Source organism: Rutidosis leptorrhynchoides, chromosome 4, assembly GCF_046630445.1.
Source record: "Rutidosis leptorrhynchoides isolate AG116_Rl617_1_P2 chromosome 4, CSIRO_AGI_Rlap_v1, whole genome shotgun sequence".
NCBI lineage: Eukaryota > Viridiplantae > Streptophyta > Magnoliopsida > Asterales > Asteraceae > Rutidosis > Rutidosis leptorrhynchoides.
In genome coordinates this window covers 63,053,498-63,072,523 of record NC_092336.1, presented here as the reverse complement: position 1 = coordinate 63,072,523, position 19,026 = coordinate 63,053,498, and the positions used below count along the sequence as shown (strand labels likewise).

At 34.4% G+C, this 19,026-nt stretch overlaps 1 protein-coding gene across 1 annotated transcript; it reads left to right on the top strand.

The window, feature by feature from the left end:
* The first annotated feature begins 17,318 nt into the window (after nucleotides 1-17,318).
* Nucleotides 17,319-18,392, top strand: LOC139840682 (uncharacterized). Its single transcript, XM_071830933.1, has 3 exons — nucleotides 17,319-17,367; nucleotides 17,563-17,853; nucleotides 18,055-18,392. Exons 1-3 carry the CDS (start codon nucleotides 17,319-17,321, stop codon nucleotides 18,390-18,392), a joined length of 678 nt encoding a protein of 225 aa, XP_071687034.1.
* The last annotated feature ends 634 nt before the right edge of the window (nucleotides 18,393-19,026 follow it).

The window sequence follows — 19,026 nt, the reverse complement described above, 5'->3', positions numbered from 1 at the left end:
TAAAGTAGTTCTATTTTTATTTAAGTTTTTAAATATAAGTTTTTATTATATAAATATTTTGATATAAACAGAAAATATAAAACAGAAAATATAAAATAAAAAAATAAAAATAAAAAAACGCGTCAAATTTAAAACTGTACCAGAGTTGAATTTTGGAACCCCGCGACTCGCGGGGTTTGCTGCTTGGAATACCGCAACTCGCGGAGCTACCCTGACACCGACAGAAACCCTAATCTGCATTTAATTACGGGTAATTATTAATTATTATTATTATTAACCCTAATTAATTATTATTATTATAATTAGTTTTACTTTTTATTTAATTTATATTTTAGTTAAATTAGTTTAATTAAATTGTAAAATTAATAGTTTTAATAAATAAATAATATAAAAATAATATTTTTATAAAAATTGTACTTTTTACAACTTTTAGTATATTTTTATATTTTGTTCCTTTTTAATTGTTTTAGAGTAATTTTTGTATTTTTGTATTTAGTTTTAAAATATATAGTTTTTGCCATAATTATTTTTACTTCTAGATTTTTAGGCTTTGCCATAGAATTCATTAAGTGCTTTTTCTTTAGACTAAGATTTAGGTACTTTAGAATTTTGCGACGCCTTTTTAAGTTTTAGTTTCTTTTTAAGTTATTTCCATTTGAGATTTAGTTTTTCCTGTAAGCTTTAATATTTTTAGACGACTTTTACCTATGTATCAATTATCATTCCAATTAGTAATCTCAATTTGCGATTATAATTTTAAGTTAGTTGTAGTGATAAGGTTAGGTTAGTCAAGTGTTTTTAAGTGTTATAAGTTTCTTTTATTTTTCCGTCACCTTTTATTTTTCAACCATTTTTCTTTTTCGACCTTTTTCGACACACTCTTTTTCTTTCTTATTTCTCGCTATTCTAGTTTTAGGACATAGATTTTTATTCTACTTCTTATCTAAATTTCTTAAAATTACGAAAATTTATTTTAAGTGGTTAAATTGATAGACATCAAAATTTTCTGGTTCGTAGTAATAGTTGGATTTGTACGTGGACCGGGTTATTGGAGCCAAACAGTCCTCAATTATATTGAGACCAAACGAATCCTGCCCCTCTGCTGCATCTTTTGGCTATTCGAAACGTGGGCAAAATCAGAAAAGTCTATTGATTGGATAACTTATATAATTTTTCTTCCCTTTTAAAAACTAATAGGATATTCAGTGAATGCACCGAGCAAGACATTCACCACCTTTTGTACGTTCACCACCTGTAACTAGATCAAGACATTTAGCAAATATTACTGCCGTTGATTTTTCTTTAGAATCGTCATCCAGTCGACCAAGTACTCCAGTTCAAATTTCCGATAATCCATTTTTTGAACCCGACCTCACAATTGAGAATCCGGAGAATATTCAGGAATGATTCGTAGATCCTGAACCATTAAATTTTCCTCCGGAACCACCAATCATTCAAACAGAGATTGTTGAGGAACGAACCATTAAATCAGAATCCTCTAGTGATTCGGATTCAACAAATTCAATTATGGAGAATCTGGAACCTTTAAGTATGGAAGACCGAATGAGAGCTAAATGCACTGGCCAAGGTCACGCAATTACTCATCCAGACATTAATGCGCTAGATTATGAAATCAAAGGACAAATTCTACACATGGTGACTAATCAATGCCAATTTAGTGGTGCGCCGAAGGAAGATCCAAATGAACATCTACGTACCTTTAATAGGATCTGCACACTATTTAAAATCCGAGAAGTGGAGGATGAACAGATATATCTCATGTTATTTCCCTGGACTTTAAAGGGAGAAGCCAAAGATTGGTTGGAATCGTTACCTGAAGGGGCGATTGATACATGGGACGTTTTAGTTGAAAAATTTCTTAAACAATTCTTTCCGGCATCTAAAGCCGTAAGACTTCAAGCAGAAATTGTTACGTTTACACAGAAGCCAAATGAAACTCTATATGAGGCGTGGACAAGATTTGGAAAGTTATTAAGAGGATGTCCGCAACATGGTTTAGACACCTGTCAAATAGTACAAATATTCTACCAAGGATGCGACATCACTACAAGGAAAGACATAGATATAGCAGCTGGTGGTTCTATTATGAAGAAAACCGAAACTGATGCTTACAAAATTATTGATAACACTGCTTCCCACTCACATGAGTGGCACCAAGAAAAAGATATCGTTAGATCATCTAAAGCAGCTAGAGCCGATTCTAGCCATGACTTAGATTCCATTTCCGCAAAGATAGATGCTGTCGAGAGACGAATGGAAAAGATGACTAAAGATATTCACTCAATACGAATTAGTTGTGAGCAGTGTGGAGGACCACATTTGACAAAAGATTGTCTCAGTATTGAACTAACAATGGAACAAAGAGAGAATATTTCATACATAAACCAAAGGCCTGGAAATAATTATCAGAATAATTATCAACCGCCAAGACCTATTTATAATCAAAACCAGAATTATAACCGAAATATTCCATACAACAACCAACAAGGTCCTAGCAATCAACAAGAATCCAATAATACTTACAACCAGCAAAGACCTAATTTTCAAAACAACCCACCGCAACAAACCGATGATAAAAAGCCGAATTTAGAAGATATGATGACGAAGCTAGTTGAAAGTCAAACGCAGTTTTTCACATCTCAGAAACAAACTAATGAACAAAATGCTCAAGCATTTAGAAATCAACAAGCTTCTATTCAAAATCTGGAACAAGAAGTAAGTAACCTAGCAAGGTTAATAGGTGAAAGAAAACCGGGAAGTCTACCTAGTGATACAAATGCTAACCCCCGGAATGAAACAGCTAAAGCCATTACCACAAGAAGTGGTACAACACTTAAACCACCTGAAATACCTGTAACTTCTGATGAAGCTATTCCTACTCCACAAGAACCACAACCTGATCAAGATAAGGAAAAAGAACCGGTAGTTGAAAAGGTTAATGAAGATAACACAGTTAAGGCTAAACCTTATGTTAAACCATACCCACCACCACTTCCTTACCCGAGTAAAATGAAGAAAGAGAAACTTGAAGCCGAGCAATCCAAATTCTTGGATATGTTTAAACAGATAAATGTAAATCTTTCTTTCATTGATGTGATTTCAGGAATGTCTAGATATGCTAAATTCTTGAAAGATCTAATCTTAAATAGAAAGAAAATGGAAGAACTCTCGGCTGTTACCATGAATGCTAATTGTTCAGCAGTGCTGTTGAATAAGATACCAGAAAAATTATCTGATCCAGGAAGTTTCACAATTCCATATTTTCTGGGTAGTCTTAGTTCAATAGAAGCATTGGCAGACTTAGGTGCTAGTATAAATCTAATGCCATATTCACTATACGCTAAACTAGACCTTGGAGAATTGAAACCAACCAGAATAAGCATACAACTAGTCGATAGATCAATAAAATATCCTAGAGGGATAATGGAGAACATGCTAGTTAAAGTTGGTACTTTAGTATTTCCAGTAGATTTTGTTGTTCTGGACATGGAAGAAGATTCTCAAGTTCCTCTCATATTAGGAAGACCATTCTTAAACACGGCTAAAGCAATGATAGACGTGTTCGGTAAGAAATTGACCCTAAGTATAGAGGATGAGAGTGTTACCTTTTCAGTTGATAGAGCAATTCAACAACCACAATCTGCAGATGATACATGTTATTATATTCAAACTATAGATGCACATGCAGAATTGTTAGAAGAATTTCCAGAATTACAAGGAACAGGAGAATGTTCTTTAGGAGAAGCAAATGAACCAATTGATGAAGTTGAAATGTTAGCTACACTTATAGCTAATGGATATGAACCAACAACAGAAGAAATTCAAATGCTAAAAGAAGAAGACAGATATCGATACAAATCTTCGATAGAAGAACCTCCGAAATTAGAGTTAAAGCCACTTCCAAACCATTTGGAATACGCTTATTTACATGGTGAATCTGAATTACCTGTAATAATATCGTCTTCTCTTACTAAAAATGAGAAATCACAACTCATTTCTGTGTTGAAAGCCCATAAACCAGCCATTGCATGGAAGATTCATGATATTAAAGGAATAAGTCCTTCGTATTGCACACATAAAATCCTTATGGAAGAAGGTCATAAAACGTATGTGCAACGCCAACGAAGACTAAATCCTAATATGTAAGATGTAGGTAAAAAAGAAATTATTAAACTGCTAGATGCAGGTCTAATTTATCCAATTTCTGATAGTCCATGGGTAAGCCCAGTTCAATGCGTGCCTAAGAAGGGTGGCATGACTGTCATTACAAATGAGAAAAATGAGTTTATTCCTACTAGGACTGTAACAGGATGGCGTGTATGTATTGATTATAGAAAATTAAATGATGCCACCAGAAAAGATCACTTTCCCTTACCTTTAATAGATCAAATGTTGGAAAGATTAGCCGGAAATAGTTACTATTATTTTCTAGATGGATTTTCCGAATATTTTCAAATTCCAATAGCACCCGAGGACCAAGAGAAAACCACATTCACGTGCCCTTATGGTACTTTTGCTTACAAACACATGCCATTTGGACTTTGCAATGCCCCTGCAACCTTTCAAAGGTGTATGATGGCGATTTTTCATGACATGATAGAAGAATGCATGGAAGTTTTCATGGATGACTTTTCAGTCTTCGGTGATACATTTGAATCATGTCTAGTTAATCTAGAACGAATGCTTATTAGATGCGAACAATCAAATCTAGTTCTTAATTGGGAGAAATGCCATTTTATGGTTAAAGAAGGCATCGTTCTTGGACATAAAATTTCAAAAGAAGGAATTGAAGTGGATAGAGCTAAAGTAGATGTAATTGCTAAACTTCCACATCCCACCAATGTTAGAGGAGTTAGGAGTTTTCTAGGGCATGCCGATTTTTACCGACGTTTCATAAAAGATTTTTCTAAAATTGCCACTCCTATGTATAAACTCCTAGAAAAGGATGCTCCATTCATCTTTTCAGATGAATGTATCAAATCTTTTAATATTCTTAAAGAGAAACTCACTAATGCGCCGATCATGATAACACCAAATTGGAATCTACCATTTGAACTAATGTGCGATGCAAGTGATTTTGCAATGGGAGCCGTTTTAGGACAAAGGATTGAAAAACGATTTCAACCTATATATTATGCTAGTAAGACGTTACAAGGAGCACAAACGAACTATACAACTACTGAAAAAGAACTCCTTGCTATTGTCTTTGCTTTTGACAAATTTCGATCATATCTCGTTCTAGCAAAAACGGTGGTCTATACCGACCATTCTGCTCTTAGATACCTATTTTCAAAACAAGATGCTAAACCAAGATTAATCCGTTGGATCTTACTCTTACAAGAGTTTGATATTGAAATCCGAGATAAAAGAGGAGCAGAAAATCTCGCCGTTGATCATCTTTCTCGTCTTGAAAATACTGAGTTAGAAGTTCTAAATGAATCGGCCATACAAGACAACTTTCCTGATGAATATCTATTGAAGATAGATTATAATGAAATACCATGGTTTGCAAACTATGCAAACTACTTAGTTTGTGGATTCCTTGAAAAAGGATTATCGTACCAAAGACGAAAGAAATTCTTCAGTGATATAAAACACTATTTTTGGGAAGATCCACATTTGTTTAAAAGTTGTCCCGATGGAATAATACGCCGATGTGTATTCGGAGATGAAGCCAGTAAAATATTAAACCATTGTCACACAGGACCAACAGGAGGGCATTATGGGCCTCAACTAACAGCAAGAAAAGTTTATGATGCTGGATTCTATTGGCCTACAATTTACAAAGACGCACACCTTCTTTGCAAATCCTGTGATACTTGTCAAAGGGCCGGAAAAATAAGTCAACGTGATGAAATGCCACAAAATGTCATCCAAGTATGTGAAGTATTTGACATTTGGGGTATTGACTTTATGGGTCCATTTCCAAAATCTCATAATAATCTATATATACTCGTAGCCATTGATTATGTATCTAAATGGGCGGAAGCACAAGCTCTCCCAACTAACGATGCACGAGTTGTAGTCAACTTTTTAAAAATCTTTTTGCAAGGTTTGGAACACCGAAAGCTTTAATAAGTGATCGGGGTACTCATTTCTGTAATAATCAACTTGAGAAAGCTCTTAAAAGATATGGAGTAACTCATAAAATCTCCACCGCATATCATCCACAAACAAGTGGACAAGTTGAAAATACCAACCGAGCTTTAAAACGTATTCTAGAGAAAACCGTAGGATCGAATCCGAAGGAATGGTCCATTAAATTGAAGGATGCACTCTGGTCTTTTAGAACAGCCTACAAAACTCCAATTGGAACCACACCTTTTAGACTTGTTTATGGAAAAGCATGTCATCTTCCAGTTGAAATTGAACACAAAGCATTTTGGGCTTTGAAGACATGTAATCTTGATTTACATGAAGCCGGACGTCTACGATTAAGTCAACTAAACGAATTAGAAGAATTAAGACATGAAGCATACGAAAATTCATTAATCTATAAAGAAAGAACGAATAAATGGCATGATAAAAGAATCAGAAGTTCAAAAGAATTTAAAGAAGGAGACAGAGTTCTTCTTTTCAATTCACGATTCAAGCTATTTCCTGGAAAATTGAAATCAAGATGGTCTGGACCATTCATAGTTAAAAGAGTTTTTCCATACGGAATGATAGAATTAATAAATTCAAATGGGATTGAATTTAAAGTTAATGGTCACAGAGTTAAACACTACACAGATAGTCCGATGGAAGTCGACAACGAAGTTAATCACAATTTCGACACCACAGCTAACTAAGTGTGGGGAGAATCAAGTCTTTAAAGGATAATATGTATTTCTGTTAGAGTTAGATTGTCTGTTTTCGTGTAGTTCTCGAAAATGGAACCCGAATGATCTTTTCCTAGCAGACCCTAAAGAACTAGTCTTCTCCCCCCATTCTGAATTTTTATTTTTTTTTAGGTTTTTACAAAATGAAGACTGCCTGTGAACTAAACCATGGTCTAATGTTACATGCTTTGATCACTAAACGTAATAATGACACACTACCGAGTGAAATAGTATCAGTAATCAGAGAAAGATTGGACGGAGTTAGAAAAGAATCCAGATGCGAAGATAATAAGTTACAATTTGGTAAAGGAAAATCAAAATCCGCAGTGAAAAGAAGAGCACGACACCTAGAAAGATGTCATAAATGCGGAAAATGGTCACATGGAGGTAAATGTTCAAATAATCAAACCTATTCAAACACCGAATTTGTTACTTTATGCAGAGACGGACCGTTCATATGTTTAGAAGAAAAGACACTGAATGCTCGAGGTTACGCCTATGTAGCCATGGAAAACCAATTAAATCGACTATCTTATGAATGGGATAGATCATATAACTAAGAATAATATCTCACAGGTAAGTCTGTACAGTTTTTATTTTTTTATTTTTATTTTTAACCTTTTGATAATAAACGCTAATTTGTTCGCTATAAAGTATTAAATTGGTATTGAATAAAATTAGGTTTGGCGACCGAAATTATTGATATCATTCAAAAATTTATTACATCACTGCGAAATTTAACGTTTATTCTTAAGGTATAAATATCTTTAATCAATCAACCCAAAATATTTCAAAAATTCGTCATAAGTTAAATTAGGTCTTGGAACCGAAATTACTTTACCGAAAAGAGGGGCGCATATTTTTGATAATATTCGATTGATTAAAGTGGGATAAAAAGCCAAAAAGATTTTTAATTTTATTTTTACCATGTTTTTAAAATTAATATATAAATCTTAAATTAATATTGTAAACTTTATAAAATCAATATATTTAAAATTGTAAATATTTGAAAAATTAATATAAGTTTGGTGTGAATTTATAATATGAATTTTTAAATTAAGTTTGGTGTGAATTTTTAATTTTTAAAATATGAATTTTATTTTTATGCATTTTAAATTGTAAGTTTGGTGTGAATTTTTAATATTAATTTTGAATTTTATATTTAAATTGTGTGAATTTAAAAACAAAAATTTACTTTATCTCATTAAGTTAAAAATATGATTTTTAAAATTCGTCGTAAGTTGAAGACTAGGTCGTTGAACCGAAATTGCTTTACCCGAGAGAGGGACGAGAACTTTTATTATCATTATTTTTAATCTTATTGAATTAAAGTATGCCAAAAACATTAAAAAACCCAAAAATCTTAGCTTTTAAAACAATCGCTACAAAAAGACAAATTTTAAAATTTTGTCGACGGACGGACTAGGACATCGATCCGAAACGACCTCGTCCTAAATAACAAGGGAAACAAAATTTTAAAATTAATTACTTAATTGTTTTAATTAGTATAAGATATAAATAAATAAAAAAATAATAATAAACTCCGCGACTCGCGGAGTTTGAAGGTTTAAACCCCGCGACTCGCGGAGGGACCAAAAATCAGAAAAAAATAAAAACGCAGAACAGCTCAGACCACACACACAACTCAAAAATACTGCAAAGATAATACCCGCAAAAACACCCCCAAAATCACAATTTTTAATCGTTAATCATCAAATCTTTTACTAAAATAATGTTGAGAAGGATGCTATCAAGGAATTACTCAAGAAAAATGGTAAATTTCTACACCTAAACACCATTTAATCCGAAAATTAGTGTTCTTGAGCAATTTTATACCCAATTTGATTTTGATGCGTTTTAGTGTAATTATGCTTAAATTGTTTATGTATTATGCTTGTATAACTTAGATTGATGCTATTTAACATGATTAGAAGCCTTAAACTTCAAATTTTGAGTAATCTAGGGTTTGTGTTCTTGAGCAAATTTGGGGCTTTTTGATATAAACAGGTTATGGCCGATTTTTGTCATGAATTGTTGCTAAATTAAGTAGTGTAACATGTTTAGGTAGTTAAATAATCCAAACTTTGAGCCTAAACATGATTTTGAGAATTAAAGTGGACTTTTTCAAGTCTAAAATTCATGAACTTGATTTTTGAGAGATAATGCCATTTGAAACTTGTTTAATTGCTAGTAATGATTATTTTGACATGTTATTTAAGTTGAATGCTTATGAACTTGACGAACATTTTCGTATATGCTTATTTGAAAAAGTGTAGATTTGATGAAAATATTAAAATGAGCTTAAGTTTGATATAAATTGATCATGTCATTGTAATTATTTTGATTGATGATTTTGCTGACACTAATGCATATTTGGATGCACAAAAATTGTGTTTGATGTGTTTTGCAGACTGAAAGGGGTGAATCTTCATCCCAAGCTCGCAATGCTCCTGCTGAGAATGCGGAACAACAGGAGGTGGATAACTACTACAAGCAAGATATACCTCATCCAGTCATGACATTTTCTGATATGCACTTGGAAGATTTGCACCCGAACCTGAGATTTGACAGACTTTGGATAGATTATCTAAAATACCAAAGGGGTTTGCATACTCTTCATTCTAAAGTTGTTGAGGTACCTAGGGTCATAGAATGGGGACCATTAGAAGCTGTAGAATTGGCCGGGCCAATTAGGGAATTACTTGCACAGAGGTATGGTAATTCTACTTTTAATGACTGGGTATGTTTATTCACCATGCGTAGACCTGTATATAAAGTATGGTGTGAAGAATTGTTGTGTAGTATAGAATTAAATGATCGGGTAGATAGTTTAACCGATCGATCTTTTATTAGATTTTTGTTAGGAGGTTCGATGCGCCACATGTTTTTACTAGACATGGCTCAGGCTTTACGTATATATACGCCTGAGGAGTTAGCATCTGCCGATTGTAGAGGGTTGATACTAAATGGTAGAAAGATAGATGAAAATTTTGATACACATGGTGTATGGAGTCAAATGACAAGCCATCACCGATTCAAAGGGGGAAATTACTCTTATTTGGATATAGATAGAGCTGAATTAAGAGTAATTCATAGGTTTTTAGCTAATTCGATTACACAAACAGGTAAGAACAAGGAAAAGGTAAATGAACAGGATTTGTTTTACCATATGTGTATTCGAGACCCACAAAGCGCTGTAAGTATATCTTATTGTGTGGGTTATTATTTATCAGCTATGGTTAGGGGGATGAGACCGCATAGCATAATAGGAGGTGGTATATTTATTACTTTGATTGCTGAATATCTCGGTGTGGATATAAGTCGGGGGGATTATTAGTCGAAGAACCAAAACCCCGCGATACAATAGGTTTAAATGTATACCATGGTGCGAAAGTTTTGAAGAGGCGAAATAACGCCGCAGTACAATACCATGGTAGACATCCACAGGTTGAGAGAAACCAATAGCAAGGTAATGTAGGAGGGGGAAATGAAATGCAAGAAATGCAAAGGTTTATAGCTTCACAGGAGTACGAAAATGCTAGACATAGAGCATTTGAAGATTGGCAAGTTCATCAAAACCAAATCATAGCTTATTGCCAACATATAGGTAGAAACTATATTCCTACTACAAAGCCCATATTCCCTCCCTGGTCTATAGAGATGCAACCACCGTATCCTACGTATAACCATGCCGAAGCATTTTATAGCACCTATGGTTATGCATGGAACCCCTATTGGTATCAGTATCATCCCTAGTCTACTTAGTTTTTTATTTTTTTTTATTTTATTATTTGTAATGTTGATACGTTTAATACTTATGTTAATATTGTAATAGTTTTTATAATTTTCTAACTTTTATTCTTAGATTTTAATAATTTTTGAATGTGGGGTAATATACCAAACTTCAAAAATATGTATATATGTTTGCAGTTTATCTTATGTACACAACAGGGTAAAACAACGCATTTTCAAAGACTGGCATTAAGTTCAGCAAAAGCAACTAATTTTGACGACAAGATGCAAAATATATGTGAAATAACAACAAGACGGAATGAACAAATGATGTGCACCATTTATCATTCAGCAAACAAACGCCAATATATTTGGAAACTTTGGTAAAAATTTAATCATTTTCACACAAATCACCCTCAATAATTTAAATTGTTACTGATTTCTTGCAAATGAGGGCATTGCAAGATCTTAAGTGTGGAAAGGGGTTAAATTCTTTCGGATTTTATAATTTTTATCTTAAACACTTGGTTATCATTAAAAATACTAGTAAAGCCGTAGTTGTATTAGAATCTAGTGCTCTCTGATAATAAAGAACAACCCTAGTCTTATATACTAACTACCCAATTCTAGTAAAATTTTTCAAAATTTTCAATTAAATGAACTCAAAATCATGTTTATACATATTTATGAACGATAAAACTAGGTTTTAACACCGAAATTATTGTTACCTCGGAAAGGACATAAATTGAGAAACAAACCAAAATGTTAAAATTCATTTAAAATGGAATAAAGGACAATAAAAAGGAAAATAAAAGCCAAGTGTGGGAAAATTCTCCAAGTTATTCAAAACATATGTCACATATTTTTGTACAAATAACTGAAAATACTTTTGCTTTGGACTAAACTAATTTTTTTTACCTGATTTACTGTAAGAAAGATGGATCTACACGATGAATCAATTCCATCATTAAAAGGAAGTAAAGTCTTCGGAAAAAGAAACGCGCTTCTTGATTTAGGTCATGAGGTTGTCGTCCAGACCAGCTGTAGGTTGACGAAAAATCTAGAAAAGTCATCACTAAAATCAGCAGGAAATCCACGGACCTCAGCATTAAACAGGGTCGCCAAGTGGTCAGATTTATCCTAACCATGAGAAGGATTTATCTCATACAATGGGGGGGCACCATGCAAAGTAGCTGGATAAGACTAATGAATCAGATCCCCAGAAAGGATAATCTCCTTAAAGATTAAAAATCAGCTTTTAAGACTGATATTACTCAATCCTTGAGATTGACCTTAAAGATTGAGAATTCAAACTCATGGAATTCAATGATATCTAAACTCGAGCTTGAACGAGAAAATATTTTGATCAAATTATAAACCGATTTGTTTTCTGAAAACCCATTTTCAATGCGTTCATTACCATTGAACGTAAAATCCTAGAAATTCACCTGGAATTCATTAGGTCACCTGAACCAAATCGGGTGTCAACCGTAAGAACGGTGGTTGCATAGTGGTCAAAGACAGGACCTTGTGCCAGACCGAAAAATTATAAGGATGAGCTTTACTATTGCTCCTACCAAGGATAGTAATTGCGTCTGACACGTTATAGACCATAATTAAAAGCATGTCAGGGGACATTGCCTTAACAGTTGCTTGTTCAACGCTTTCCCTTACAACCGGACGGTAGTTTACCGAAAGGTAATATACGGGACAAGTAAACTGGACGTGTTGCTTTCCAAATACAAGGTTAGCAAGTGGGTGACACAAAACCATAAGTTTTGATCTAAAATTTTCAAATCTGAAACCCACCAAACCCACAAAAATATTTTGCAAACACCGGTGAAGGGTTATTCCGAAAAACTTATCTAGGGTAAAAACTAGATTTAATTTTCAAAAGATCAAATGTTTTCATAAAGATCCAATTTCCTTAATGGATCTAAATTTTTATAGTCATGTGGGACTGTAAACCATATCGTTACTACCATTGTTTATACCGCCGTATAGAAATCACTGATGTACAAAGTGTGAAGAATAAAGAAGTGATTCTAGTATTTCAAGACGATATTGCTTGAGGACAAGCAACGCTCAAGTGTGAGAATATTTGATAATGCTAAAAACGAACATATATTTCATAGCATTATTCCTCAAGAAAGACAAGCTTTTAGTTGCAATTGTTCTATTTAAAAGTGATATTCGTTTAAATAATAAAAGGTGAAGACAAAAGACAGTTTCGACGAATTGAAGACGCAAACGACCAAAAAGCTCAAAAGTGCAAAATACAATCAAAGAGGTTCCAATTATTGATAAGAAACGTCTCGAAATTACAAGAGTACAAGATTCAAAACGCAAAGTACAAGATATTAAATTGTACGCAAGGACGTTCGAAAATCCGGAACCGGGACCAGAGTCAACTCTCAACGCTCGACGCAACGGACTAAAAATTACAAGTCAACTATGCACATAAATATAATATAATATTTAAATAATTCTTATAATTATTTATATATTATATAAATAATAAAAATCCGTCGGCAAGAAAGACTCCAAAGTTGGTGAGCTGTATTTTCAAACTCCGCGACTCGCGGAGTTTGAAGGCAAAAATTGCCGCAAGTCGCGGAGTATCCCTGAACTCAATTCCCTATAAAGCCAACCGAATTCTGATCATTTTTCACAATCCATAATCTATCTCTCTCTCAATATATACGTAAATATATATATATATATATATATATATATATATATATATATATATATATATATATATATATAATTTATATTTTAATTTTAATTTTAATTTTAAATCCTAATAATAAGGGTATGTTAGCAAATGTTGTAAGGGTGTAAGTCGAAATTCTGTCCGTGTAACGCTACGCTATTTTTAATCATTGTAAGTTATGTTCAACCTTTTTAATTTAATGTCTCGTAGCTAAGTTATTATTATGCTTATTTAAAACGAAGTAATCATGATGTTGGGCTAATTACTAAAATTGGGTAATTGGGCTTTGTACCATAATTGGGGTTTGGACAAAAGAACGACACTTGTGGAAATTAGACTATGGGCTATTAATGGGCTTTATATTTGTTTAACTAAATGATAGTTTGTTAATGTTAATATAAAGATTTACAATTGGGCGTCCCTATAAATTACCATATACACTCGATCGGACACGATGGGCGGGGTATTTATATGTACGAATAATCGTTCATTTAACCGGACACGGGAATGGATTAATAGCCACTAGAATAATTAAAACAGGGGTGAAATTATGTACAAGGACACTTGGTATAATTGATAACAAAATATTAAAACCTTGGGTTACACTCAGTCGACATCCTGGTGTAATTATTAAACAAAGTATTAAAATCTTGTTACAGTTTAAGTCCCCAATTAGTTGGAATATTTAACTTCGGGTATAAGGATAATTTGACGAGGACACTCGCACTTTATATTTATGACTGATGGACTGTTATGGACAAAAACCAGACAGACATATTAAATAATCCAGGACAAAGGACAATTAACCCATGGGCATAAAACTAAAATCAACACGTCAAACATCATGATTACGGAAGTTTAAATAAGCATAATTCTTTTATTTCATATTTAATTTCCTTTATTTTATATTTAATTGCACTTCTAATTATCCCATTTTTATTGTTATTGTATTTAATTGCACTTTTAATTATCGTACTTTTTAATTATCGCAAGTTTATTTTATCGCACTTTTATTATTCGCAATTTCATTATTGTTATTTACTTTACGCTTTAAATTAAGTCTTGTATTTATTTATTATTTTACATTTGGTTTTAACTGCGACTAAAGTTTTAAAATCGACAAACCGGTCATTAAACGGTAAAAACCCCCCTTTATAATAATAATATTACTTATATATATATTTGTATTTTTATAAAAGTAAACTAATATAGCGTTAAGCTTTGTTTAAAGATTTTCCCTGTGGAACGAACCGGACTTACTAAAAACTACACTATTGTACGATTAGGTACACTACCTATAAATGTTGTAGCAAGGTTTAAGTATATCCATTCTCTAAATAAATAAATATCTTGTGTAAAATTGTATCGTATTTAATAGTATTTCCTGCTAAAAATTTAATAACTATTTTATATACACCTCGCGTAACTATCAGGGATACGCTACCCAATCCTAATCGAACCAAAAGCAAGTCTTCTAAAGCAACTATGCAAGTCCGCTAATTCCCACGCTTACCCGAGCTACCGCTTCCATGCAAATATATAAAAATGTAAACAACGAGAGGGTAAGCTAACGTTTAGTGAGTGAGAATACACTACATACATATATATGCATAAAATGGACACGCCACATAAAATATCAAATACCGCATACCGGAGCATCCAAGCATAAAGGCAAGCTAGTCTAAGCATACTGTATGATCACTAAGCAACAAGCTAAGATACAACGACAAATATAAGTTCACCCACGACGATGTGAACAACGCCAATAAGCTACACCCGGAGGGCTAGCTACATCACAACAATACATTAATATATACATATAACAATATATAAACGTCCAAGGTTAACCCCTTAACCCAATACCGAGAACCGAATACCACAATGAAGATTTGGCATAACTACACGAGCCTTAGTAAATCCGCATCCACACGATACTACTATCTTCATTAACACAACAACATCGAGGTTGGCCGAACTACACGAGCCTTAGTGAATCCGAACTACACGAGATCACTACCTCAATAAGATGACCGAACTACACGCGTCACCGTGAATCCGAACTACACGAGATCCACTTTCACAATTTAATAAGATGACCGAAAACTACACGCGTCATCGTGAATCCGTATCCATACGTGACTCACTTCTCAATATCAAAACCCACGGTCACGGGATTATAAAATCCACCACATCGGGGTTATCCACATCATAACCACGTGTGATAACGTAAACACAAGTGTACACTCGCCAAAGATGGTCAACCAAAACGCACAACCGTGCCAATTGGACCTATACACAAGTCCATCAAAATCCACCTATATGTGAAGTGAGCTCTATAACCGAGAACCACTTCACCCGACCCGCACCCATCCTACACATACATATGCACATAGGATATTAATACTCACTTTGTCGCCTTGATGAATGATACCGAAATAATCCGCAACTCGCTGATGGAATGTACATACTCCATTATCACAAATACAACAACACAATTAGGGCGGATTTACAAACCAACCCAATTGACCCTTAGTGCAATTTTGACCCAAATGCACTTCCAAGCACAAACCGCGCCCAAACTAACCAACATTCACTAACACGAGTGAAAATGGTCCTAACACACCGATTAAACCCGAACACAAGTGTTAAACACGTGTCTTACCCATTTTGACACCAAAACCCTAATTCGACCCATTTCAAAATTAGGTAACCAAACACACCCAAAAGTGTTCCAACACTTCCATAATCACTAACCCTAGTGATTAAACTCAAGATCAAAGCCTAATCAAGGCCAAATCGTCAATCAACCCAAAATCCGCCAAGTGACAAGAATAACTAGTCACCATGAACCCCATTTCATCACCTAAAAGGGTTTCACAACAAATATAGCTAAAACCCTAACTTGAATATCAAATCTAACAAATGAAATTCGGAGTTTAAACTTACCAATACTACCACAACGTAGCTAGGAGCGAGATGAACAACTTTAGAACCCGAGCTTTGGTGAGAATCCGACTCCTGCTTCTCCAAATCAAGCTCTCTCTCTAAACCCTTACTCTCTCACTAGATATGGATGAGAGTGTTTGCGAGGATGAAATGTGATCCATAAATGACCAATGGATCAGTTTTGAGGGCTCCAAACCGACACCCAAGTGAAATTACCAATTTACCCCTTTTTAAAATCTAAAATATTACAGCTGGCCCGACAGGCCAACTGGACGGCGTCCCAAATATTGGATGGCGTCCAGCTCTTCTTTGCTGGACGGCGTCCCGATCAACTGAAATGGAAACAGGGTCTTACAAGTACCTTTATACTCGTGCACTCGAGGTGAGATCATAGTCCCACCTTTTCAACAACTCTTATTATTTAAATCGTGGGCTAAGAAAAATATACATTACATACTTATATACATTTCATTTGTATATATACTTTTCATACTTTTATACTTTGAACACAAATATGAATAAAAAGATACAGACGAGTTAGAACAAAAGTCCTCAATCCAATTATCATTAGTTTCACTTGCAGGGTGTAAGTGTAAGCGAGTAATTATGTTGTGTAACCATACGGGTTTGACGAACCCTCATTCAGACGGTTCGCTACTGTTAGTGAATGAAATATAATTTTATCGGGTATAGTGTAAGTTCTAACACTATAGATTCAAGATTCAGAGGAAAGATTCAGTTAAACTTTGGTAATTGGGTGCTCGTGATACAAACAACATTCTTTGGAATATATACGATTTGGATAATCAACTATACAAAATCTTGTGGTTCAAAAACAACGTTTACAAATACACCTATGATTTCACCAACGTTTTTCGTTGACATTTTTCTATATGTTTCTCAGGTTCATGAATGACTATTTGATACATGCTTTCGGTGGACGGTTAACTTTAGTTAAGTTGGTTCTCTCTAGCCTACCTCTCTATTACTTCTCGCTCTTTCGTGCCCCTACTTGTGTGCTTAATTCTCTCAAGAGTGTGAGACGGAAATTTTTTTGGGACGGGACGGGTTCTAATTCTAAAATGTCATGGGTTAAGTGGGAAAAAATCCTTCTTCCTCACGAAGAAGGAGGTTTAAATATCATGTCCTTAAAAAGTAAAAATTTGGCTCTTCTTTGTAAGTGGTGGTGGAGGTTTAAAACCGAAACTAATACTTTGTGGGTCACCGTTATTCGTAGCATTTATGGTTCTAATGGAGGTCTTGTGCTTGGTAACGGGCTTGCCCGGAATCCAAACGCTAGCCTTTGGAATTCAATTTGTGATGCAGGAAAACATGTGGACGGGTTAGGGATTTCTTTCTATAATTCTTTCATACGCTCAATCGGGGACGGGAAAAACACTTCTTTTTGGGATGACATTTGGGTGGGAAACGCAAGCTTTAAGGACAGATTCAAAAGACTACACAGGCTAGAGATTGACAAAGATATCAACATCAGTAGCAAAATCGAAGAATTTAAGGGAGATGGGCTCGGCAATTGGGCCTATCCATCGATGGGCCGAACGAATAGTGAACTAAAAGAGTTGCGTGATACTGTTCGGAACTTGCAGCTGAACGAAGGTAAAAAAGACTGTTGGAGCTGAAATCTTAATTCGAAGGGCATTTATACGGTCAAGGACTGTTCGGTTCTTATCGACAAACTCATTCTACCACGTGCGGTTAATTCTATTGAGTCGTTGCGAAATGGTTTGGTTCCAAAAAAAGTGGAGGTGTTTATTTAGCGGGCGAGATTAAGACGTATACCGGTAAGATTCGAGTTAGATAAACGGGGCATCGACTTGAATAGTGTGAGATGCCCGATTTGTGATGGTGACATTGAGATGGTGGAGCATATACTTTTTTCCTGTCAAGTGGCAAAAGACATTTGGGCTAAAGTTCTTAAATGGTGGGGGTATAATTCGGCTATATTCGGGTTTGAGGATATTTTTAATGGTACTTTCGATTGTGTAGCACAGGATCATAAAAAGAATCAATGGCAAGCGGTTTGTTGGGTGGTTTGTTACACTCTATGGAAGAATAGAAATGCAAAGGTGTTCAAGAATAAGCTCGAGACGGTCCCATCTTTATTTAGCGAGGTTCAAGTTCTTTCATATAATTGAATTTCACGACGTTGCAAGGGTCATATTATGGATTGGCTACAATGGTTCTCACACCCTTAGTTTTAACTCCTTTTGTTAGTTACAATCTTTGCAATTAGCTTAGGGCGATGTAATTTGTTTTCCTTATTTCTTTCGTGATGTATCGTGCTGTTAAGGGTGCTCAGTCAACCATGTACTATTCGTGATTGTTTAATATAAGTCTTTCTTGCTTTTCAAAAAAAAAAATTATGTCGCAAGTTATTTCATTTATACTTTGCAACTTTTGTAAACTTAAACTTGTTAGAAGATCGCGAAGAACTCATGAGTATGTCTATGTACTCATGAGATAATCTATTAAAATTGGTCTATGATTATAATAGGTTATCGTGGTGGTTCGCGGTGGTAACGGAGTTGGTGGTCGGATCGATAGGTTTTGTTGTAGAAGAGAGATTTTTTTAGCATTCGGAAATCTGGCGCAGCTGTGGGAGAAAATTCGTACCGGTTTCGTTAACGGTTGGATCTCCGTGATATTTTAACCGTAGGTTTTTGACTCATTGATCTAGTCATATACCAAATTTGAAAGTGATCAGATGGTTGGATTGGTATGTAAAAAATTTCGAAGTTGCAGTAACTCGGCTTGAGGTTTAATTGCAGA

Bases quoted from the DNA above. Each gene is read 5' to 3' on its own strand.
- LOC139840682 (XM_071830933.1), top strand. From the start codon at position 17,319: ATGTCATGGGTTAAGTGGGAAAAAATCCTTCTTCCTCACGAAGAAGGA. The intron at 17,368-17,562 runs GTTTAAATATCA...TTTGTGATGCAG, and splicing joins TCTTCCTCACGAAGAAGGAG to GAAAACATGTGGACGGGTTA. The intron at 17,854-18,054 runs GTAAAAAAGACT...GATTCGAGTTAG, and splicing joins GAACTTGCAGCTGAACGAAG to ATAAACGGGGCATCGACTTG.